The sequence below is a fragment of the Colossoma macropomum genome, unplaced genomic scaffold (genome assembly GCF_904425465.1).
Source record: "Colossoma macropomum unplaced genomic scaffold, Colossoma_macropomum, whole genome shotgun sequence".
Taxonomy (NCBI): Eukaryota; Metazoa; Chordata; class Actinopteri; order Characiformes; family Serrasalmidae; genus Colossoma; species Colossoma macropomum.
Genome location: NW_023494787.1, coordinates 7,521,009 through 7,547,631, shown reverse-complemented (window position 1 = coordinate 7,547,631; position 26,623 = coordinate 7,521,009). Strand labels below are relative to the sequence as shown.

The following is a 26,623-nucleotide window of genomic DNA, read 5'->3' as shown; positions in this document are numbered from 1 at the left end:
TTACATTATCACCACTAGTTCACAACACATTAAATCATGATTGTCATGAGTTTAGTATTATTATTTTTTTTTAACATGTGGCTTTTTTTATTAAATCTCAGAAAAACTAAATATTGTGATGCATATCGTGTATCGTGAGAATTTATCGTGATATATATTTTTTTGCCGTCTCGCTCACCCCCACTTTTTGGTGTGGCTTCGACTATGCAATGATATCGCGAGATTCAGTGCTGGCGCTATTCACGAAATCCGCCCTACGCTTGTGTTTCCGTCAATGAATTTCGGAATTACGCTGAGTGCGTAGCGTAAGGGCCGTGGCGGAGCTGTTACCGAGAGATCGGACACGGAGACAGAATGGGTGAGTTTTACAGATTAAAACTCGTCGTTTACGCTTGAAGCATATCTTATAGCTCTAATATAGCCCTAAATTAGATGTCTGGTGTCTTTTTCATCGGTTATGTACGTCCAAAAAGATACCGTGTGGCTTAAAATTGAGCAAAGATGTGGGTTTCCTGTGCGGGTGTGTTTTTTTTCCTATCAAAGCTCGCTAATGCTAGTTAACGCAAGCTTAAATTCGTTAACTTCAAGCCTACTGAACTGGATTTAACGTTGAATTGTACGGAATTAATCGGGATTTAACTAAACTGGGCTGTATTTTCCTTGTCGGGCTTCCCAGCTGAACTAGTGCAACAGCTGCTGTATAGACTGCGCTATCGTAGCTAGTTGGCTAGGTTAACTTTGCTTGTTAATAACGTTAACGGAGCTGCATTTTTCAAATGTTTACATTTTTACTTTCGTCTTTTCTACTTCTTCAGCATGTTAGCACCTATAATCAAGTCGTCCTTTTTATTCTGAAGCTGTCAAAGACGAAACCTGAAGTTGGCTTTCTGTTCGCCAGCTTCTTGTTCGAATTTTCCCGTTCCACCTTAAATAGCGCAGCGGTCAGTGTTACATTCCGGCGCCCGAACGCAACTGCTGCGCCATTTAAGGTGGAACGGGAAAATACGAACAGCCGTCTGACTTAAGACTCTTCAGAGTGGCTTTAGGCTAGAACTAAGTTAGTCCAAGCAGAGACGACACTACGTGACTTAAGCTGTTTGAGGTTGATGATGATGAAACCACCCAGACAAAAAAAACAGGGATAGTTTGGTTTCATTAGTGTAGTTATTGATGAATCACGTATAGGACAAACTAGAGGTTCATCTCAGCCACTCAATCTTCGCCTTTTAACAGGAGCTCTGGATCAGTTAAGTCATCTGTCCCAACCTGTTAACCCAGATTGACTAAATGCCGACTGTCACAGAGCTGGGCTGTAAATACGGTTCACTCAGATTGAGCTTTAAGACAGAAGAAGTGCTGTACATTTTGTTCAAAACAGCCTTTTGCTTATTAAGGCTTGTATTAGCAGGTTGCATATCTGAATGAACTGCACTGGTGATGGTTAAAGGTGGAACATCACTGATCTTGTGTTGTACCAGTTTTTCATAGTTGAATAGCTAAGATATAAGCAAAGTCGTTCAGAGTGGTTTGATGTGACATATGCTGGTAAATGTGAGAATTGGTCACAGTGGTGGTGATAGGAACCAGATGTCTGAAGAGAGGAATGCCTCTAAAAACATTGTTGTACAGTGGGTTTGGCCTAAAATGTATTTTTTTAAGACCTGTTTTTGGCGGAAAGGTGAAAGGCAAAGCAATATTATTTAAGATTTACCACTGTTTCTCAGCACTTACATATTAAAAAAAACTCAGAAGACTTGTAGGTTCACTGGTGGTTTCACATAGTAAATAAAATGGCTATATTTGTGTTGTAGACATTGTGACACCTGGTTCCTATCACCACCACTGTAAACCACCACCATTTCACAGGAAGCCATTCTGAATGACTTGACAATGTTTTACATCTCAACGACTTGTGGCGATATTTTCAGTAACTAATTGTTCTCTCATTGGGCGGGCAGTGCTTATTCCTTTATGTAAAGAGTGTTTTGTTAAAGTAGCCTTTACGTGCATTTCTGTAAATTAGTTTATACTTACAAAGCAAGTACTGTAACAATAGATGCAACTCACTGTGGTGTGAAGGATCCTTTACATTCAGAAAACTGAGATCTAGTTGCTTGTAGCAGCTTGTTTTTGTATCTTTAGTATCTTTAACACAAGATATTTTGTGGTAATCATTATTCCAGTATTCGGCCTGTGCTGTACTGATATCGCAGAAAGCTGCAACAGATGTCTAACTGTCTAACACTTTTTCCAACTTCATTCGCTGTGAACTTCCTGACCGATGTGAGGTGCTACACGTACGTTTCTGTGAGTTTTTGGATGAATCGGTTCATTTACGTTATCCAACATTCATTATTATGGTCAAAATAATGTAGGTCAGTCAATCGGTAATCATTTCATGTTGTTATTCAACAGCGCGTTTAATATATTGCTGGGTATATGTAGCAATATTATCATAATATGGGATATTTGTCCATGTTATGCAGTAGGCGTGGGAAATATGACAATGTATTAGTTGCGATACATAGAAATTTTAGTCATCAAAACATGTGGGCTTAAATGGGCAGAAGTGTCATTTTCGGTTTTTGGCCGAAAGGGCGAAAAGGACAAAACGTTTGGCTGAAAAATGCAAACGATTTAAAAGGATTACTGCAAAATGTCAATATAAATATTGAATGATAAGGAAAATAAAAATTGTGGCTCCATATTTCCACAACAAAGACACACCGCTATTTCGTATAACAGAATGGATAAAGTCCCTTTATCTGTTAATACAGTTAAAACTAGAAATCAGTATTGTTTGGCCGAGTACCAAATGCTCCAGACACCAGCGCTGCACACTTTAGTGTGTTATGTTCTCTTATGGACCAGATTGAGATCAGCTGTTTCAGTTAAATTAGGTTGGTGCAAAGAGGTGCTAAACATGGTGCCGTACCCTGCATGACCAGGTTTGAGAAACAGCTGTAGGTTAATTAATTCAAATAAATTTTAATTTTCAAATCGCAAGAGCTACAGTTTTTTAAATTATAGTCTACATCAGAGGTCTTTAATTAAAATACAATAAGGTCCAGTTAAAGAAAATTTCCTCAAGCAAAGGTCCAGAACATCATGTCTAACTTGCATCATGACTCAGTGCCATATACTGTAAACTGAAGTAGCCTAGAAGGTAAATCAGCATCTTATGTAGTCGACAACTGAATGTCAGATCAAATCAGTGATATTTCAACAACATTTATTGTCAGTTTTCTCTTTTTAGAGTACACCATGTAAGATAATCTGGCTCACTTACTTCTCCAACTGCCTGTCTCGCCTCGTGCACATCGTAATGCACAGGTCTGGTTGGCTGAGTAGCGTCACGTGTGATATTTACAACGCATGCGATTGGTCTATGAGTCTTCCGGTCCGCCTGTTAGTGACCTCTGGTCTACATTCTCAACGACATATCTTAAGTTTGAAATGGGGAATGTTAACATACGAACACCAAGCTTTTGAGCTTCATGTCGATGAGTTAGACCAATCGGAGGCAACCAAACCTCCATGTGTTGTGACATTACAACCACATCTTGCTGGCAGTCTGGCACACTACAAGCAGGGCTCAAGCCCCAAGCTAGAAAAGTGGATATTCTGGTCTTCCTGGCCAAAAAAACAGGCCTGGACCTGGATTTATAGAAAATAATCATAACTTTAATTGCAGTCACAGTATTAGTCATAAAAATCGCAATTAGATATTTTTCCCAAATCGTTCAGCCCTAAGTTAATCACATTACAGTGCAGGGCACTGCTGGACAGGCCAGACATCACAGTTCACTAGATAGAAAGCAGGAATAGCCAATTCAGTCCATTTCAGTTGTGAGTGCCAAACAAAATGCGTGGTTATATTGCAGTGCAAACCTTTTTGCGGTTCTGTCATTTTATTACAGTTCTGTTGTTTTACAGCAGTGTGGGAAAAAGAAACAGACAGAAATCCTGTTTTATAACTATATCTTTGTTTGATATGACACTTGGTAACTGTGCACTGCTGCATGGTACACTAGAGTTAAATAAAACTTCTAGAGAAATTTTCCTGAGCACTGGTTTCACTTTCAAGCACACTGGGCTATCTGGGCTTGTAGTATTGTCTCACTGTCATATGAAAACTTTTTTTGATTTACTTATTTTTACTGACAATTAAATACAACTTGCAAATGTCGGCTCCCCTCTATACTGTCTGAATTTCATGATAAACCCATAGATCGTCATGATGGACCGATAGAAATGACCCAAAATGGCTTATTCATACTACAGATGCAAGCTCACTACATTACTGTGCATTAGTTAAGCCAAGAACTGCTATAACTCCATTTCCAAGAAACACGGCTTTGCTATGACAGTGATAAACTGTTTTTTGGAGCATTAGACAAATTGTGCGTCAAGGCAATCTGTAAGGAACTCATCTGCCTAATTGGGACAGTGCTTATGCAAGCCACTTTATATTTTTAATTATTTGAATCTCTTATCTCCTGATTAGAAGCTGACCCCTGGTCCCTGTTTTGGATGTTGGACAGCTCCCCTGCTGGGAGTGTATGTGAGCTGTTGTAGGAGTTTGTGTTTTTGACCCTGAGCTCCTCTCATTAAATGAAATTGGCGTTTTGTGATTTTAGCAGCGGTCTTAAACGGCACTAAACATCTTCCTGTCTCCAGTTTCTGCTCCTGCGGAATTCGAGTGATGAATTTGATTAAGTTGAGTCCCGTTCCAGCTGAAGAAGCAGATAGGACTGCAGTGAACTGCTTGTGGTTTAAACACAATTATATAATGTCCTGAACGCAAAGAGATTGTGTTTACAATGAAAACGAAATAGATGGTTTAAGCAAGATTTGACGTATTGAATTTAAAGGGTTTATATACTGCAAATTCTTGCATTTTATTTTTCCCCCGTGAAGCCCACTCATGACATTTATCTGGGTTTATGAATTGTAAACAGTCTTAATTCATTTTTGCATTTTGTTTTTACATTTTATTTACATTTTACATTTACTGCATTTGTCTTATCCAGAGCAACTTAAATTTGATCATTTTACACAGGTAGGCGAAGGCAGTGTTAGGAGTCTTGCCCAAGGACTCTTATTGGTATAGTATAGGGTTCTTACCCAGGCAGGGATTGAACCCCAGTCTACAGCGTGGAGCTAGAGGTGTTACCCACTACACTATACCAACCAACACTTTATCACTTTATTCTTTAAAACCAGGCTTTTTTGTTATTGTGCCTTTAGATGCAAAACAAGCATCCGACCGCTCCAAACTGTTAGCTAGCTAGCTGGATGTATTTCCAAGAAAGGGTGGAAGTGGTCTGGGTAGCACGCTGTTGGACAGCAGGAATTTGCAGGTGACTTTAAGATCAGTACTGTTGGATTTAGCATGTGCTCTGGTACAAAGCTTTAACATGTTGTTTTTATGTAATAGAATAACCCATCAGACAGTATTTAGTTTAACCGGCTAATCAAACTTTGCAGTCACCATCATTATACCTGTCACAATCATGAAATTTTAGCTATTGATTAGTTTTGCATAAATAATTGCAATTACCAGTTAAATTGTCTTCTTTTTTTGTTCGTTGTATACAACTAGTACAAGCCTGAAGTGGCAAAATTGTCTGATTGTCTAAACTAGCTGCCTTTGTCTAAGGCTGCGTTCACACAGCAGGTAAATCTGGCCCAAATCTGATTTTATCACCGAATCTGACTTTTTTTTTTGTTTGGCTGTTCACAAAATCTTTTGAATGTGATCTGTATGAGATATCAGTCTGAACAGATCAGCTCCTAAACTGACCCACATGCGCAAAAGAACAGAGCGTCACGCTGCTTCACGCGGCTCATCCAGAGGTAAACAATCACGACTGCCAACGAACACCAGTCGCTCCTGAAGGTTCAGCTTCATCTTCACCAGCATCACAGGAGCCGTCACGAAGCTTCCCTGACTGACAGCTGGGCTCATCACCCAGAATGTGTTCGAGCTCACCGTAAAAAGGGCACGTTATTCAGCCACGGTGACTTCTTTGGTTCGCGTCCTCGGATTCTTTAAACTTTGAACTTTAAACCTCGCTCTCCTACAGCCGCATTCGGTCATTTCTTTCGAAATCTCTTTGATAATAGAATTAAACACACTGAAAAGGCCGTGTAGTTCTGCGTTCATATGTTTGCATTAAAAAAGGTCGTTCTGCACCTCATAGCAGGACGTGACCAACGGCGTAAAAAATTAAACAAGCATTGGCATGGTGGGAGCGTTACTGGAGAAAATAGATGATTCTCAGAGAAGAGCTTTAGCAGTGTAGATTTTTTATTTAAGGGGCAGAAAGGCAAGAGGATGCTCTGTAGTCTTTTCCTTGTATATAGCTGTGTTCGTCTAGGATTCACCAATGGGACGTTTGGCATCCATGGCTCCCGCCCCCAAAAACAATCGGCATCAGTTTTTCATCCGGCCCCTTTTGGAAAACAAAGGATCCGTCATCCGTCTACTGCAAAGATGTAAACACAGCGTAAGGATTGAGCACCGTAAGCTATCAGTTTAAATGAAGTGTATATTTAATATGTGTCTTTTATCGTACGGTTTAACAGTAGAAGCAGTATCACCCACGATGGTTTATGTATTTTATTTACCACAGTCTGTCAGAAAACGTGAACCATATGAACATTCTGGAGTTATTTCTTAAGTAAGTGACCAATATGACGATATTAATGGTTGTCGTGATAATTTATAATAGATGTGGTCAGTATTTAAAGAACACTAACCAACTGGAGGTTTAATTACAAAGAGCACCTGTTGAATTAGATTTTCTGTAGTTCAGCATGAGAAGTGTTAAACAAAAATAGGTATAGTTCATAGTTATGAATGGTTGTGTATAGAAATAGTTATGTTCATAGTTGTTGATAGTACAGGGTGTCCCAAAAAATTTACATCATTTGAGATGTGAATATCTACATATCTGAGTAACTACATGTCCTGGCAAACGAAATTAAATAGGCTTCATGTTGAACAACACAAAGTTTATTTATCAAAATTCGAACAAGAAAGAGGGATGTAGATTTTATAACCGATTTCACAAAGCTTCACGAATGTAATATCTTCCGATACTGCTGGTTGTCCAGGTCCCTTCGCCCTGCACAGACAGCCTTCCCCTTTGAATTTTTTGTGCCGTGTCCAAATCTGCTTTCCAGTTGGTGCATTTTTTATTGAATTTTCTGGAAAATGCCGCTGCACACTCTTGTTTGACTGCGTTCGAGCATGTTCTAACACACAAAATGCCTTTTAATTTCTAGTGAACGCCATTCTTCAACCTGAAAAAAAACATTAAAAATTAAACTTGGTTAGTTTTTACACATTTTCTTAAAATTTGAGATCATTTGAGGGAGATTTGGCTGTTATTAGACTACAGAATGATGTCAATTTTTTTGGGACACCCTGTATTTATTTTTTTTTTTTTAAATGTGGCACTGCTGGTTCTGTTTGTCTTTTCCACCTTATGAACCCTCAAAACCTAAATATTGTGATGCATGTTGTATGTAATGAAAATGTCTCAAAGTATCCTAATGCCACATTTTCCACCATTAATGTTAACGATTAAGATCTACATTGACGTTTTCAGTGCCTAATCACTGCAGCCCTATTCAGAAGAGATGAAAAGGGAGTTTTGTTTAGTATAGTAATGTTTCTAAAGTGAGGAGGGCAGCTCTGCGGTGTCTCGGGCTGGACTCGCCACTAAAGTGTGCAATTTCTGTATTTTCTGGCTTAGCGGTTTTGCTGCAGTGCTCTGAGCTGAGGTCATGGGAAGGGTCATCTTCTCCAGCCAGAAATGTGGCGAAGAGCGCTGTCCAAAAATGTGTCACTGCTGGAAGCTGGAAGATGAATGTTGTCTCTTATTTTGATTCTTTCATACTCAACATCTTGTTTTCCGGCTATCTTTCTGTAGATTATTACAGTCTGTCAGAATGACTGTGTGGATTATATGAACATTATAGAGGCTTTTTAAATGAAACAGTAGAAGCCATATCGCCCCCTACACTTCCTGTAGTGTATTACAGTCTGTCAGAATGACTGTGTGGATCATGTGAACGTTATAGAGGCTTTTTAAATGAAACAGTAGAAGCCATATCGCCCCCTACACTTCCTGTAGTGTATTACAGTCTGTCAGAATGACTGTGTGGATCATATAAACATTATAGAGGCTTTTTAAATGAAACAGTAGAAGCCATATCGCCCCCTACACTTCCTGTAGTGTATTACAGTCTGTCAGAATGACTGTGTGGATCATATGAACATTATAGAGGCTTTTTAAATGAAACAGTAGAAGCCATATCGCCCCCTACACTTCCTGTAGCATATTACAGTGTGTCAGAATGACTGTGTGGATCATATGAACATTATAGAGCACTTTTTAAATGAAACTATAGAAGCCATATCGCCCCCTACACTTCCTGTAGTGTATTACAGTCTGTCAGAATGACCGTGTGGCTCATATGAACATTATAGAGGCTTTTTAAATGAAATAAGTAAAACGATATAAGTACTTAAATGACACTGACCAACTGCATGTTTTATTACAAATATGGAATAATTAGTCCTGTTTATTTAGATGTGGTGCAGCACCGTTTGAGAAATGCTGAATGAAACATTACTTAGTATTTATTAGTATTTAGTTAGTCTCTCTTTTGCCCTCGCTCTAACCACACACACGCGCACACACACACACACACACACACTCAGACACCTCTTTTCCGGCTGTTAAGCCACACAAAAAAACAAGCCCTTCCATCCGTACAGCTCTCTGTAGTCTGAACTGCTTCGTGGTCAGGTGAACTAGGTTTAAGGGCCTAAATGAAAGCTTCTCTCTGAAGTGGTGAAGTGATGATCTCTAGCTTAGATGAGGTTTTATCTTAACCTCGGCTGCATGATGTGGGTCAAATTCTGTATTGTGATTACTTTGCTACATATCACGACAACAATATGACTTATTAAAGTATGTTAAACCCACATTAGAGAACAAATGATGTTTAAAATTGGGCTGTTTTCATTCATCAACATGCCCCCCGAAACTCATCTGGATCTGTGCACACAGCACAAGAAAACTTTAAGGATTGGGTAAAAGGCTTATTTGTGTATTTTATGCTTCTTAAGTACATATCATTACGATATGTTGTCAGACAAAATGAAGAAAAGCCTCCACTTTTGCTATAAAACTCAGCCCTGATCCTGAATCAGTGGGTATTCCCCCCACCCCTGAGTGTGAAGATGAGACGCAGGTGTTTGACTCACTCTAACCTACTAACCCTGAAAAACCTTTGATGGTGGTTTGTCTACTAGCTTCACACACGGTGGACGATTTGTCGAAAAAGTAATGACACTTGAAGACATTTTCACAAGACGCACTGTGTATCATGATGTTTAGTTTTTCTGAGGTTCGAATGGACAAAATGCAACAGCAGAACCACATTTTAAAAAGGCTCTGAAAGTGCACCAGTAGAATGGGACACTCTGCAGCAGCTGCTAAGGTCACCATGTCCAATGTCAAGTGTAGGTTGGAGGGGTATAAAGCCCCCCAGCAATGGGCTGTGGAGCAGTGGAACTGTGTTCTCTGGAGTGATGGAGCTCAATCCAATACATTTGGGATGAGTTTGTAATCCAGAACTGATCATCCAGCATCTTTACCTCACCTCACTAATGCTCTTATGATTGACTGCAGTCAAATCTTCACAGCAATGTTCCAACAGAAGATTATTTTTTTAACCAATTTTTGTTAACCAATACATTTCATTTCCGCATATTCACCTTTCTCTCATCAATAGCTTTTGAACAGTGGACCAAAATGGTTAATACTGTGTGAATTAATGTTGTTGGCAACCAAGACAAGCAGCTTGATATCATCGGCATCTAAAATTCATGTGGAACGTGTCGATTTCTGTGGACTGATGCCGCTGTGAGAGCTTTTCTCTTGCTCTTGAGTTTTCACGTCTGACATCTAGTGTAGGAAAATGATGTGTAGCAGCCAGATTGAGTCACAGGGTCAGTCTTGATTTGTTTTAGGCTCTGCCGGATCAGCACAGGATGCTTACTGAAAACTGAAGTGAGGAGCTTGATGAACTGTTTTTCTTCCAGTTTCTTTCACTCAAGAGTGACAGGAGGAGCTGACTCATGCATGTCCAATGCAAAGCTGATTTTGTTTTTAGCCGGGAAGTTTGAGACACTAAATCTGTGTTTAATTATGCAAAACAGTTTCTCCTTTCTGAGCATTTTGTCTTTGTACTAGGAACGTTGAGTGCACTCTCTGTATTTGGCTCCCCCCTGTGTGTGTGTGTGTGTGTGTGTGTGTGTGTGTGTGTGTGTGTGTGTGTGTGTGTGTGTGTGTGTGTGTGCACGTGGGTGGATGCTTACACTTGCATGCTCTTTCACACCTGTCCTTTAGAGGAGCAGCCAGGTAGATTTATGTAAGATTGACCTTCTTGATTATTTGGCAGTCATTAGGATAGTTTGCATGTCCTGACTACAGTGTTTTTATTTGTTTACACAACCTCATTTCCAAAAAAGTTGGGACGCTGTGCAGAATGTCAATAAAAATAGGATGGAATGATGTGCAAATCATGTAAACCATATTTTTAAAGGACAGTACTACAAAGACTACATCAGATGTTGAAAAATATGTGCCCATTTTGAATTTAATGCCAACAACGTGTTCCAAAAAAGTTGGGACGGGTCATGTTTACCACTGAGTTTCATCACCTCTTCTTTTTATCAACACTCTGTAAGCGTTTGGGAACTGAGGAGACACTGCTGTAGTTTTGAAAGTGAAATGTTTTCCATTCTTGTTTGATACAGGATTTCAGCTGCTCATCAGTTCAGGGTCTCCTTTGTCGTATTTTTCATTTTATGATGCACCAAATGTTTTCAGTGGTGACAGGTCTGGACTGCAGGCAGGCCAGTTTAGCACCCGGACTCTTTTAATACGGAGCAATGCTGCTGTAATACATGCAGAATGTGGTTTGGCATTGACTTGCAGAACATAGCAAGGCTTTCCCTGAAAAAGACGTCGTCTGGATGGCTGCATGTTTTGCCAAAACATGTATATATCGTTCGGCACCCCTATACCATCATGAATACTGGCTTTTGAACTGTGCACTGGACACGGGACGCAGTGTTGAAGATTTCCAAAAAGACTTTCAAATGTTGATTCGTCAGACCAAAGGACACTTTTCCACTTCTCCTCAGTCCATTTTAAATGAGCTCAGGCCCAGAGAAGGTGGCAGTGTTTCTAGATCCTGTTTATGTACAGTTTATTATTTTCGTATTTGTGGATGCAGTGATGAACTGTTTTCACAGACAGTGGTGTTTCTGAGCCCATGCAGTGATTTCCACTACAGAATCATGTCTGTTTTTAATGCAGTGCACGATCACGACCGGCGAATACTGGTTTTCAGCTGTGTCCCTTGCATACAGAGATTTCTCCAGATTCTCTGAGTCTTTTAATGATATTATACACCGTAAATGATGAAAAGCAAAAGTTGCTATTTTATGTTGAGAAACGTTATTCTTGAATTGTTGCACTATTTGATCGTGTGGTCTTTCACAGAGTGATGAACCCTCCTCCTCTTTACTTCTGAAAGACTCAGCCTCTATGACAGACTCTCTTTTTTTTATATTTATTTATATATTTATTTATTTATTTTAAGCATTACACAATTTTTCCAGCCTTTTGTTGCTCTCGTTTCAACTTTTTTGGAACATGTTGTCAAACTGGGCGAACATTTTTCAAAAAAACAATAACATTTCTCAGTTTCACCATTTAATATGTTGTCTTTATACTACTTTCAATTTTTAATTGATTTGCACATCATTGCATTTTATTTTTATTTACATTTTGCACAATGTGCCAACTTTTTTGGAAATGGGATTGTATTATATAAAAGCTTTTAAAGGCTTAATAGTATATCTTTTTCATATTAATTTTTTTTGGAATCTTTGAAAGGCTCTGCATAACTTTTTATTGTTCGGTTACATGTATTTCTATTGTTTGCTCGTCTTGAAAACTCTTGTGATTAATTGTCAAAATAATTCATATTTATTTAGATATTTGAACATTAAGTGCACTCTCCTCCTCACTCTGTATTAGGCTTCACCCTGCGGGAGTGTATATGTGCTTACGCTCACATTCTCTTTCGCACCTGTCCTTCAGAGGAGCAACCAGATCGATAACATGGGCAGGAAGTGGTGCACTATCTGCAACAGACTTTCGTTTAGTTGCTGTATTTGGGCCTGTCTGTCTGTCTCTCTGTCTGTCTCTCTGTCTGTCTCTCTGTCTGTCTCTCTGTCTCTCTGTCTGTCTGTCTGCCTGTCTGTCTGTCTGTCTGTCTGTGGAAGTTTCGATTAAAAAATGTTCAAATGAAACCTCAGTGCGTGCATCTCTACCCTAAAGAGAATCAGCCTTTTTCTATTTTGATTATGTTGTCTTTCTGTGTAGACTGCACACTATAATAAACTATGGCTTACAGTGTGGCTCAGTCAATCAGGTTTCAGATCAGCCGTATTTCAGAAAGGTCTGAAATCTTTCATGTTTAGTCACCATGAAAACTTAAGACTAATATAAAGCTACTACAGGATAAAAGTTTCTGATCTTATCCTAAGTCCAGATAAGTGTTACAGAAACATCATAACTAGACAAAATTTCCTACATACTGTCCTTACTTAAGGACAACCAGAGCCCCGCGCTGCAGACACAATCTTCACCGTCCCCTCTTATTGCCTTCGTGTGTTAATGTTGATGAAAACTCGTTAGGTAAAATATTACAGTGATGGTGGTAAATAATGAGGAGACAGAGCTGAGCGAGTGTCTGTTTATAACGTTAGCGCGCTTGGCTAAATGTTTGGGAAATGGAAACTGAAACTGGGGGTGGCGACGCTTTGATAAACAGCAGGGGGCGCTCTCACAGATTATTGCACTTTAGTTTTGCTTTGACCTTTATTACGTCAGTAACGGCAGCTGTAACATTTTTTTCAACATTATTTTGATTTCAGCTGTGTGTGTATCTCTGGTTGCTAGATAACAGACATAACAGTTGATTGTCGACGTCTAAGTAGTTTAGGTTTATCTAACTTGAGAAAAGATCAGATAAATTCCTAAATTGAGACGTTTTGCTTCTGTAATACATATTTGCGAAAAATCTTATCTTGACGTCATGAGATCTTAACCTGGGACAAAATATGGGAAGTTTCTGCAGTTCGGCCCCAGAACTGTCCTCTTTTATAACATTGGTTTGATCATCATATTGAAATAACTACTTTTAGTCCCCCACTTCCCCATCTCTCTCTTTCTCTCTCCACTGGCTGAATTTTTTAGCATGTTTTCTTAGTCAAATTAGTCAGAGCTGCTTCTCAGAAATCACCTTTAACTGATGTGCCCTTTCAGCAGATGTGGATGTTATTCAAGGAAAAGCCTGCTGGTGCATTTTGTGGGCTGGATTTTAAAGTTGTGAGTTTGCTGGAACACGCAGTGCTGAGGGCAGAAGTTATGTTTTCTGCAGCCTCTCCAAAAAAAAGTCTTTCTGTGTGAGCAGAAATGATGAGTTTATTCAGTTAGGGTTGTAATGTTGGTCAACTAAACATGATTTTTAAAAAGTTCTTCTTGATGAATTGGCAGTCATAAGGATAGTTGGTAGTCTGCATGGTATTGGTTCATATTTTTGGTTCTCCTACCAATCTCTCCTAAACGTCACACTAACCATGTTTACCTTCAGCCTGATAACCCAATAATAATCCGACTAATAGCTCAGTTGGAATAGAGTACATCCATGTAAACACCTCAGTCAGAATAGACTAGTCTGATTGAGGCCATTTGGAATACAATTTCTATCCGACTGAGCGAGGTGGGTAATCCTGTAAATAATGTGTTAAATAGAAGAATAATAGCCGTGTAAACACCTGTATCCGATTACATTCCCAATCAGAAAGTTTAAGGCTACCTTTACACAGCAAGTAAAAGTGGCCCAAACCCGATCTTTTTCTTCATATGTGACACAGATGTGTCTCTGTTTGTCAGTGTGAACAGCAAAAACACGCTTTCATATGCGGTACTCAAATCCATATCCGATATGCGGCAGTTAGATTCGATTCTATAAAAGCCAGATCGAAATTCATGCAATTTTTACATCAATCCAACCCGACATTCATCATAATTTCGCACTGCTGAGACCTCAGACATTTAGGCTGATGTTTCTGTTCTGGAAAATTAGAAGAGACATCTCCAAAACCCTCAAAGAGATTTTGAGTGTTCAAAGAGATTTTGAAAGAAATGGCTGAACGAGGCTGCAGCTTCAAGAAAAAGTCTGAAAGCAAAGTTTAAAGAATCCGAGGACGCGAACCAAACCAACTGACCGTGTCTGAATAACGTGCCCTTTTTATGGCGAGCTCGAACACAATCTGGGTGATGAGCCCAGCTGTCAGTCAGGGAAGCTCCATGACTCCGGGAGCGACTGGTGTTCGTTGTCAGTCGTGATTGTTTACCTCTGGATGAGCCGCGAGAAGCAACGTGATGCACTGTTCTGTGGTGCATGTGGGTCAGTTTAGGAGCTGATCTGTTCAGACTGATGTCGCATACAGATCACATTTAAAAGATAATGTGAATAGCCAAACACAAAAATCGAATTTGGTGAGAAAATCAGATTTGGGCCTCTTTTACCTGCTGTGTGAACGTAGCCTAAGTATGTTCTGATCATGTGCATCGCATCATAGTGAAGGTTTGTAACGTTCAACATGGCGGAGCAGAAACTGGTCTGCAGAGGAGACGAAGTTTATGCTCTGATCTTTAAAAGACGGCGGTGGGACGGACGTCCAGCTTATGTGTCTCAGAACACGACGTCTTCCTCTCGGCCTTCTTTAATAAGGACACGTGAAGGACGTTTTCCTGAGTCTGACATCATTTTAAAGTAATTAAAAACACAAGCACTGCTCACTGCTGCGCGTCTCACTCTGACTGGACTCACGTGATGCTTGTTGTCATGGTAACATCTACACTAAGTGGTTCTCTACGTATGCTCGTAATTTTGAATCGGATTACTTGTAGTGAGCATGTAAACTGAGATTTCCATCAGATTGTTGAGTAGATGTAATTTGATTGGCAAAAATCTTTGCATGTAAACTCAGCCAGATTTTATTTTTATCACAGTGTTTTTATTTGTTCATTTAATTTATGAAATCTTTTAAAAGGCTTAATAGCTTATATTTTTCTGTTTAAGTGGTTTGCAGTCTTTGAACGGCTCCATATAGCTTGTTTTATTCAGTTAAATCCATTTTTGTTTCATATTCTTTAAAACTCTTTGCAGTTATTTGTCAAAATAATCCTTAGATTATTTGATTAATATCTCTAGAGTAAATATTACAGGTTGTTTTAGAGGACAGCATGATAGACAATACATACGTACATCTTACATTAGTTTTTAAAAGGTGTCTGAGTTGTATTGTCATGGTTTATGGTCAGAGAGGATGTCTAGCTAATTGGTTAGATCCTCTCTTTTGTACTTGGCACTGTTTTACTTTAGTGTAATATTCTTCGGGTCATGTTCTCACAGCTTTAATCAGATCATCAAACAAGCATTAAACAGTCAGTCTGGAGTGCGGCTGTAAGCAGGATGTTTTCTCACAGTTTGTGAATCAGCCTTAAAAGGCAGTGCAGCTCAGTTTCACATCACTCTGCAAAAGTAGGCTTTTGCTGTTTGTAATACTTTGAAATTCCTTCTAGCAGTTAATCATACAACAGTTAACTGTTAACAGCCCTTCATCATCAGACAGTGGTTTGGTCAGCTAAGAACTTCAGTTTCTTTTCTACTGCTCTCAACCAGTGTAAATTAAAACCAGTGTTAACTATGCAAGTTAAGACCAGGCCAAAAATTTTGAACCTAAAATGATATCAAAAAACAATTTCCTTGCCATGTTTGCCCCACCACAGCGCTAAATTTTCCAGGAGAAACTGACTATAACCTGACTGAATTCTGTCTGAATCTGACTGTAGCCTGACTGAATTCTGTCTGAATCTGACTGTAGCCTGACTGAATTCTGTCTGAACCTGACTGTAGCCCGACTGAGTTCTGTCCAAGTCCGACTGTAGCCCGACTGAATTCTGTGAGTTTTTGAGACCTGCTACGCCTCTGTATTTTTAGAGTCTTGAATGTGTGCAACACTGTCAACAGCAGCATTTTGTCATGAGTTTGGTTGACGTTGGAGGATGAGCTGTCAGCCTCAGGCATGACTAATCTCTCACAGAGCAACTGCCAAGACTCAAAAGCTTAATGCTTAATGTCTCTCTCTCTCTCTCTCTCTCTCTCTCGACTGGATCCTGGACTTTCGTCACTCTGTTCCTGCGTGTCCCTCTGCCATCCATCTGTGGAATAATGGTATCCTGATGATCTCCAAAGTAGCAGTAAGTATGAGGCTGAGGCCTGAGCTTTTTCAGCTTGTCATGCTGTCTTAACCCATACATCTGGTATTTTTACATAAATTGTTATGGCTGTATTGACTTAAGAAAAATAATGTGTTTGGTCAACCCGACCCCCTGGGTAACAAAACATCAACACCACACAAGGTTTAAAATGTTATCATCTGCATCTGAAGAACAATTGCACTCAACTTCATACATGTTGCGAAATACAGCAGTGATGAAATTACTGACTGTACTGCGCAACACCTGTTCAGCAAAGGTGTAAATTTCTTACCTCTGCTATTCAGTTAGGATTCTTTTAGGAAATTATGTAACCTCTTCTTCACCAGGGTATATTTCGGTTTGTCCATCTGAATTTACATGACCAAATCATAAGGAAACTCCCCTCAAATTAACAGAACATGTGTTTTATGATCACACATATTGCTATATGCTTACAATTTACTGTTGAAAGCTAAAAATCTTAGACGCTCTTTGTATAATTTTATAAAAATAATTTTTACAAAGCTGATCACTGAAGAGACGCCATCTGTTTATAGTTTATAGCCCAGATTTGTGGAAAAATGGGTCGACTTTCAGTAGAAAAAAAATTGTGAGTTCAGCTTTTTTTATTATAAGGGTTTAAAATTACATCACCCATCTATTTGACTGGAAAGAGGACAGTTACAGCTCTCATACGACCCCCACCTTTTGAATGTAGCTTATGAAATATGAAAGTTCTTAAAAATATGACGAAGTGTGTTTTGGAACCACCAGTGGTCTCAAGGAGATGAAAAGGTTAATGCGTTATGAAATGTAAAATGTCACCACGATTCAGTGCCAGTATTTTGGTACGATTTAGTCTTTCTTCAGCACAAATATCACTCACTTTAAAATTATTACAGTGAAACGAGTTAATTTTGGGATAAATATAATAGAAATCAATGTTATGTTATTACTTCATGTGGGTGATCATATATAGTTATGATTCTTTGGGATACAACTCTTAAATTTTCAGATTCAGTTTGATTTGTGCGATTTAGAATTATTTTTAATACAATAAATACACAAATGTGAATGAAGGAGCTATTATAGTCAACAGAACAGTCTACAGCTTTTTCAAAAATTAAAAGCCTGAGAATTTTATTTTGAACACAAAATGAGCACATCTTATGAAATACATATATAATTCATAATATAATCGATTGTAAAATTGCAAAACTGATGCAGTTGAATTACCACGTACATTTTAGCGCCTCTGCTGTTTAGAAACAAAGCCTCAACTGCCAAGCTCTTAAGTGTTTGAGTGTTTTTGGTTGACTCTGGAGCTCCAGTCGGGGGCCCTCAAGGGCAGCACTCTCATGTCATTTATAGCACTTTGTCAAACAGACCAGGCAGTTGCTAAAACCGTCGGCTGTGTTTGGTTTTGGTCCACAGCAACAGAAGAACCTGGAAGGATATGTGGGCTTCGCGAATCTCCCCAACCAAGTTTACAGAAAGTCTGTGAAGCGAGGCTTTGAGTTCACGCTCATGGTTGTGGGTGAGTGAATTGTCACTTTGAAAGTTACGTTATGTTTAGCGCACACACACACACACGCACTTACTGTGCACAAACCTTGTCTGGCTGCTGCTGAAGAAAAACAGCACCATTAATCTGTGAAACATCACTGGATCCTGAAGTAGCTCTAAAGAATTTTTCATTAAAGAAATTGAGCCACATCTGAAGAGACTAACCCTGAGGGTGGAATACAAAGCTGGAATCTCCGCCAGTTCATTTATTTAATCTTAGATAGTCTTGGTTCAGAAGAGTGTACAGTTTCCTCATTTACCCTCAGTCTCTTCAATCAGCCAAGACATGTTTGGTTCTGAAGTTTGCTTCTTTAGTTTAACTCTGGAGCTGTGAGACTCATGTAGTAAATAATACATCAACTAGCGTCATGCAAACTACCTGCCTGAATCATCACATACTCACCTCAAACTGTGGAGGTGTTCGGTATCTCTAATGGACTTGATCATGTGGTTTCTGACACCGTATGACACTGGCTGTGTTTACATGCAAAGATTTTTGCCGATCAGATTGAACACATTCCGATTACTGGTTAAGACTGAGGTGTTTATGCTCACTCTACTCAACACTCTGGAAAATCTTCATTTGTTTTAGCACACTTCTTTCTGAGCCCCTCTCTCCGTCCGCCTCCACACTACAAGTGATCAGATCCAAAATTACACACGCGTGTAGAGAACCACTTATTGTAGACGTTACCATGGCAACCAGCATCACGTGAGTCCAGTCAGAGTGAGATGAGCAGCAGTGAGCAGTGCTTGTGTTTTTAATTGCTTTAAAATGATGTCAGACTCAGGAAAACGTCCTTCACATGTCCTTATTAAAGAAGGCCGAGAGGAAGACGTCGCGTTCTGAGACACATAAACTGGACATCCGTCCCACCGCCGTCTTTTAAAGATCAGAGCATAAACTTCGTCTCCTCTGCAGACCAGTTTCTGCTCCGCCATGTTGAACGGTATAAACTTTCTCTATGACGCGACGAACATGCAGAACGGACTTAAACTTTCCGATTGGGAATGTAATCAGATACAGACGTTTACACGGATATTATTCTTCTATTTAATGGATTATTTACAGGATTACCCACCTCGATCAATCTGATAGAAATTGTATTCCGAATGGCCTCAATCGGACTAGACTATTCCAACTGAGGTGTACCCATGGTGGTATTCTAATCTGATTGAGCTATTATTTGGATTATTAACAGATTATTAGGCTGCATGTAAACGTGGCTACTGTTATCTAAAAAACATGGACAAAAGTACATAACAGCTAAAACAGTAGTAGTGACCTTGAAGTCTGAGTTTTGTCTGTTCTTTTTGCCTATTTTAATAGATAAAACTCGTAATGTCAGAAATTAATTGGTTTGAGGCAGTTTGCATGGTGCTTATTGGTTGTGTATAAGCTTTCATTGCATGTTAGCTACTTTAGCCTTGTACATTCAGTGCAAAACTAGAAGCAAACTTTAATTACCCAACATATATATGAGATTTTATTTTCCATCTTTTTTCTTATATGATGCTTGTTTGGATTTATATAGCAGAAACTACATTTGTTGTTACAATTTTTAACCTTTTTTATGCCTCAGAACTGCTGTAGGCTGATATCTAAAGGTCTAACATCACCAAAACCACACAGAGATTCAAATCGGCCTGATTTTTGCAGCTTAGCTAACTTTTTTGGACTATTTTAAAAACATACCAACACTTACATACTACATCAAAACCTTTTGTTTTCAAAAAGTGAGGGAATTTCAGGTTTTGATGATGTGGGCCTTTTAACTTTGTTGCTCAACGCTGTATCAAAGCTAGTGAGCTAGCTTCATAAATAAGAGTTTACAAGCTGAACAGATGCAACAGCAGCATTTTATTGTATCTGTAAACTCAAAAGCAGCAGAACCTGCTGTTGAAACATCTGCCCGAAAGCCTGTATGCAGGAGCCCCCACCGTCCGAGCTCATGTGTCCATCAGGAATCGCTTTCATGCAGGAGTTCGACGCCGCCGCGCCGGCAGCTGCTCGCTGAAACGCATTAGCGATGGTTTTCACAGAGGCGGATGGAGAGAGGGGCTCAGAGAGAAGTGTGCTAAAACAAATGTGCTTCTCATCCTGTACCACAGCCAGGGCTTTTCCCCCTTTCAGGAATGTGTGTCTGTAGTGGCTTGTGGGTGGGTAGTTTCCTGTAATTCCATTCATTCAGCCAGCACTGGAGGAGCAGCAGCTGAAAAGCCGTAGCTCATATCCATAGACACACCCTGTTCTACAGTGTGTTAAAATGTGTTACACCACTTTAAAGGCGTAGTTTGGCTTGAAATCAAATTTACATATTTACATATGTACTCCAGATGTAGCCAGGCAGGAAGAACATGCTTGTTTAATGAAGTTTGCTTCTTTAGTTTGTGCTGGAGCTGTGAGGCTAATGCAGCAATGGACGCTTGCTTGCTAGCACCAAACTGCATGCCTAATGCTGTGTTTACACCGAAGGTAAAAGTGGCCCAGATCCGATCTTTTTCTTCTTATCTGACAGATGTGTGTCTGTGTGTCAGTGTGAACAGTAAAACACACTGAATCTGATATTTTCAGATACGTATCCAATCCGTGGCAGTGCAACTCAGTCTGAGCAGCCACATCGGAATTCATGCGACTTTTACATCAATCCAGCTCCGCATGTGTCATAATTTCTCGCTGCTGAGACTCATAAACATTTAGGCTGATATTTCTGTACAAAAAATTATAAGGCTCTTATCCCAGCTGCTCCGTGTTTGAAGAGATTCTGAAAGAAATGTCTGAATGCGGCCGTAGGAGAGCGAGGCTGCAGTGTCAAAGAACAGTTTAAAAAGTCTGAAAGCAAAGTTAAAAGCATCCAGACATGAAGAAAGAAGAAGTGACCGCGCCCTTTTTTATGGTGAGCTCGATCACAGTCTGAGTGATGAGCCCAGCTGTCAGTCAGTGAAGTTTCATGATGGCTCCTGTGATGCTGGTGAAGTTGAAGCTGATCCTCCGGGAGTGACTGGCGTTCGTTGGCAGTCGTGATTGTTTACCTCTGGATGAGCCGTGAAGCAACGTGAAGCTCTGTTCTTTTGCGCATGTGGCTCAGTTTAGGAGCTGATCTGTTCAGACTGATATCGCGTACAGATCACATTTAAATATATTGTGAACAGCCAAACAAAAGAATCTGATTTGGTGAGAAAATCGAATTTGGGCCACTTTTACCTGCTGTGTGAACGTAGCCTAAATTATCCAACATTTGCCTCAAATTGTGGTGAGTTGTTAAGTAATCATAAAGAGACTTGATTGTGATTTCTGAAACTGAGTGCAGTCAAATAGGATGAGAAATAGACTTGTAATTGACTTGTAATTGACTTGTAAGATGGTAATCAAAAAGGTACAGAGGCCAGTTCTGACGCATGTTTGTGTAGGATCTCTTTCATCATAAGCCAGAGAGACTGGCTCTGCTGAAAACTTAGTAGTGAAAGTAAAAGCTTGTACTTGGTGCAGGTGGTTGCAATAGCTGTGCAGCAGTTTCACCCTAAATATTAGGTATTTTTTATCTTGCTATACAACGTTCGGAGTGTTAACTTTCAGAAAACGTTTGCCCTCTCAAGCAATTATTGCTTATTTCACATGAGAACGTGTTGTTGCCCATTAGCGTTATTCAGTTTATAAAGTATATCACCTCATTCAGAAAGACCAAGCTGCTAAAAACCTGTCTGATGTCTGCAGATATTCCTGTAGTATTTTAAAGTCCCATACAATTCTTATTAAAGTCAAAACAAATAGGTGTTGTGTTTGTTTATGGTCAGCAATAGCATGTTCTTTCCTCTGTTTGGCAGTCATCGTTTGGGATAATGTTAGTAACTAACTGGCCTGGAACATATAAGAGCTGCAGCAGAGGCTTTCATCATTTGAGTGGACGTTGTCTGCATTCTATTGTGCTTTTTATTTTCTTTGAATTCAGTTTTTCAAATTATTTTGACAACCCTCTATGAGATTGTATTTTTAATAAACATGGACCAAAGTGTAGACACGATTGTATTTGGCAAGTCTATAACAGTACGACATACTTAAGCAATAGAACACAAGAGGAAGTGTGTTCTATTGCTTTTATACAACAGTTAAATAAATAAAGTAATAAATAAATAAACTGGGTCGTGAACGCGGCGTTTAATATGTTTTAATGTTTGCAGTTCCTTCCGCCAAATTATAGTTCCTTAACAAGCGGCTCGTTGCCTCGCCTTTTGAAGTAAAAACTGAGCCATAAAACTGCCACAAAGTTTAGCTCAGTTTTGTTATTTTTTGCCAGATCAGTATTAATGTTGTTTTGTTCCAGCCAGTCTGTAAAGCATCTTACAGCCCATTTAGTTTGGCGAATGGTGTTGGGTTCATTTCTGGCTGATTCCAGGTTGTTTAGCTGTTCTTCTGTCACAGCTGCCGACTGAAAAGCTGCTCAGTGGTGATGACAGTTTGGGAATTTAGTGTCGTCTCATCTTCAGAGTCTGACGGTCAAATGTGATCTCAAAAGTGTCCATTTTCTGTTTGTGGCAAAGTAAGAAGTAAAAAACCTTCAAACGGCTTGAGCGTCTCCTACAGCGGTCAAAGTCGTTGCTCAGCAACGGTGTCTCAGTGGAGTGATATAGTGTTTGTGAAAAAATGCCATAACAGCACAGTTAGAACACTTCTCAACCAATCAGCTTGCGTGGCCGGAACTAACTGTTGTATACAGTGTCAGAAAGCACATAAGTAACGTTTCTAGAAAGCCTCTGTGTTGGGTTGGTAGGCTGCACCTGTTTAAGGTAGTTTTTCAGAGCAGTTAATTTAGTTCATTACTTTTGTTTTTTGCTTATTGTAAGTATAAAGAGAAATGTGGGTTTAGTGTAGTAAGAGCTACAGACACTTGCTGCTTTTTGGCTCACATTTGTAGACATTCTACTGCTGGAGAAAGTCAGAAGGACTAAAACAAACCATCACTGCGCAGTGACTCACTGGTTCTGCTGCTTAGCAGAGTTCAACACTGTATGACATTGTTATCTATAAACGTGGACAAAAGTACAGACCAAATTCAGGCTTTAAAAAATGGTTTGGTGACAAAAAGGCAATTTTTAACAGTTTTCCTCTGACCCCAGATGAAGTCGATCAGCCACAGCATGTTTGATGTCCACATTTTGCTTCTTTATGTTTAGCGCAGAAACTAAGAGGCTAACGTTGCTAATAAACACTAGAAGTCAATAGTCACCCAATTTTTTTCTGTAAATACATCCCCAGAACTTCTCTTAACCTGTTTACACCACATCCAGCTCCTCATGAAGGTCGCTCACACTTGTTGATGCGATTAATAGCACAGAATGACTTTCTGTGAACTATAAAATTAACAAAGCTCCAGCATGAAGCTGAACACTGCGACATTCACCACAGGGTCCAACTCCCCTTAACATGTCCGTATGTCACTCAGGCACATGGGCACTAAGTCACAGAAGTCCTAGACCATATCGACAAGTCTGCACTTTAGGTCATTGTCCGTCTCTCCTGCTCTCTGTGTAACCGTGCACTTAATCCGCTTGCGGGTTTGGGAATGTGTGGAATTTTAGTACTCCTGAATTCCAGAGCAGGGAGAGAGGAAAGCTCATGTGGTTATAGAAAACAACTGTTAGATGACAACTCAGTTTACAGAACATCATGAGAAAGTGGAGCCTGTCAGCGCGCTCTCTCTCTCTCTCTCTCTCTCTCTCTCTCTCTCTCTCTCTCTCAAGGGTGTAATGATTCAGGCATGCAGTGCTAACTGGTGGGATATAAGGTTCCATTACTTGTTAGCTACATTAGCCTCATAGCTCCAGTAGTAAGACTAAAGAAGCAGACTTTCTTGTACTGTAACAGTATAATGTATCGTATTGCTGTGTCATGGCTTGTGCATTAGCTTGAGGCTAACATATTAGCTCATGGCTGGTATGTTAGATTAGGACACTGTAAAACACAGCTCTTGTTTAGTGTTTATGTTGAGTAACCAGTCTTATTCCTGCACCTGATGATGCTTTGAGTGACTCATGGACCTCTGTTCTGCATAAACAGACAATGTTTAATCGATCAGTCGACCGACACTTTAACCTGCGTAAGAGAAACAGATCCTATTTGTAGCCTATACCAAATACTCCCGCTAATAAAGTTCTTTCATTCGAGGTTAAATACAGGTATTTTGAGCTTGTAACAGATATGCAAGTCATACTCTTTACTTTGTATGTCTCCATTAGACAAGTCCTTCTTTGAAGGCTTGAACTTGAAGTCTGTCTTTTGTTATTGTAGTCTTAGCCTGTTGGCTGGTTAGCTTTCTGTTGATCTGCTCTAGTGATGGCACAATATAACGAGTTATAAAGAGAATATAAAGTAGTGGTGGTTGCAAACTGTACATTGTCCCAGAAACATTTCAGAGGCATTTAATGGGACAAAATGACAACCTATAAGTAAGCATGCTAAAAATAGTAATAAACGTTATTTAACTTTGTTCCCTAACCAGATATTTCAGCCATAATCTTGAAGCACAGTGGTCACCTGGAAAATAAAGTGAATAGACATTTAACCAAACACAATTTTAAGTATAACAAATATTGTGGTGATAAATATTTGCAAATATAAATCATATGTATTTTAAGCTGATTGATTTTTCTGGCAAAATGATACAATGCTGGCTAGTTATGCTTATACCTTCAGTGCATCACTGTAAAATGAGGTATGCAATTTATCTTAAATCATAAATATGTAGTAACATATTATCATAAATATGTAGTAAAATCAGCGAAACAGCCACTGTATCTCAAACTGAGGAAACCAAAAATTAACCGAAACGTTGAAAATACAGCAGTGAGTGGCTTGTGCTGGACTTCTCGTGTGAGAACTGAAAAAGAGTAACTATCACTCTGTGCTATATGCTCAGAGGTTTTTTTCAAAAGAAGCTTTGAGGCCAAATAATTTACACCATCACCAAATAATTTACAGAATAAACATGGTGACATCAGCCTGACATCCAGCACTCGGTAGCTGCCTAACATCATCTGTCTCATTAACTGAATCACGAAAGAAAACAATCAGATTGGTTAAATCATCATCTGGGCCGCAGAAGCTTTTGTGGTCATCATGTTGGCCACAAGTTTCAAAATTTAGGAAAACCTCTGTTCTCATCAACTGAAAATGAGCAAGCATATTAACACAAGGAACATTTTTAGCCACTGTTTATGAATTTTGTGAATTGTTATGCCTCTACAAACGTCAGACGCCAAATATTTCTTGGCTACATTTTGGGAAATTATTTAAATTTGAGTTTTTGCCAAACTGTTTCTTTAAGACCTGCCTGCTGACTTGCAGGTTAACATGGGGAAAAGTAGTTTGACTGCAAGAAATGTCAATATTTGTGGCTAATTAACAGGTTTGCCAAAGCTTATGAGGATTGACCTTTTATTTTGTGCAGCTTTGCTGCAGCCCCGCCTGGTTTTCAGAGGGGTTTTAATGCGGTTGGGGTTTAGTATAACTTGCAGCGTTAAGGATTAGTAGCAGCTTTGTTTGTGTTGGCTTCGAGGAAGCTTTCCTGAGGCTTATTTTTCTTTGATTGCTGTAGGATGATGAATGGATCTGACTTATAAACCTTATAAATAGCCTCTGCTTTGCTTTGCTCTGGAGCATAATATTGGTCTTTTTTTTTTGGTGTAGATTTGCATGTAGAGGCTGAAATCCATCTTATAGTTTGTGTGAAACAATATGAATGGCAAAAAAAAAACAAAAAAAAAACATCCAGACTTTCTCTTTTCTCTAACAGGACCAGTTTCCATTCCAGCTGCTCGCTCTGCTCTCCCCTGTATCCGTGGAAGCAGCGCCAAATTAATTAGCAGAAATATCTCTCTCTCTCTCTCTCTCTCTCTCTCTCTCTCTCTCTGCCTCTGTCCCACTGCAGGCCCAAACTTTTCCCTCTTCCTGCCCCCCTCCCCACTTCTGTCATGCGATGGGGAGTTCCTCTAGCAGAAGCCTCTGCGGTTTACACAGCTGTGGGATATTTCCTTTAAAGGAAGTAAGCTGGACCTTCCCCTGCCAGCCACCATTGGTCAGTGCTGGACGCTGAAGCTAGGCATGACCTACATGATGAATAAAAGCCTGACAGGTTTAGAAAGTGTTGCAAGAATTAGATCCTTTTCTTCTGAATTCCCATCCAGCGTTTTCTGCTGATCAGCCCAATATTGATGAGCATTGATAATTTTACACCGTCTTTATTTAACATCAGTTATTATTTTAAAACAGTTTTTTTGCGCGCTAGTAGGGCTGCAGTGATATTTCATAATAGCCATCTGTTTGTCATCAACGACGTTAATTATGGAAAAAAGGTGACATGTTTAGTTAAACACCAACACTTTGTAATGCTTTGTTCGTTTCATATGATATGTGGTCATTGTGACCGATTGCTGTGCACTACTAGAAGATCAGGGCTGGTTATCAAAATGCAGTGCTTTTATTACTTAAATGCTACAAATGACTTCAGTACTATACTCACAAATACTACAGAGTATTGAAAAATGTCATCAATCATTACCAAATTTCAACACCAGAGTAGTCCACCCTTTTACCATCTGTGAGCCAATAAGCACGTCTGTTCCAACAA

At 39.4% G+C, this 26,623-nt stretch overlaps 1 protein-coding gene across 3 annotated transcripts in view; it reads left to right on the top strand.

Annotated features, from left to right (window-relative positions):
- Positions 1–249: 249 nt before the first annotated feature.
- The window catches only part of sept7a (septin 7a), an 80,591-nt gene continuing 54,217 nt past the window's right edge, over positions 250–26,623 (top strand). For 2 of the 3 annotated variants that reach the window (XM_036566006.1, XM_036566004.1), the window contains exons 1-3: positions 250–358; positions 16,429–16,433; positions 17,868–17,970. In XM_036566006.1, the coding sequence (XP_036421899.1) occupies positions 355–358; positions 16,429–16,433; positions 17,868–17,970 (112 nt within the window). In that variant the 5' untranslated portion in view covers positions 250–354. Of the gene's footprint in view, positions 359–3,936; positions 3,939–16,428; positions 16,434–17,867; positions 17,971–26,623 lie in introns of all 3 variants that reach the window. The other variant, XM_036566005.1, reaches the window with a different exon arrangement.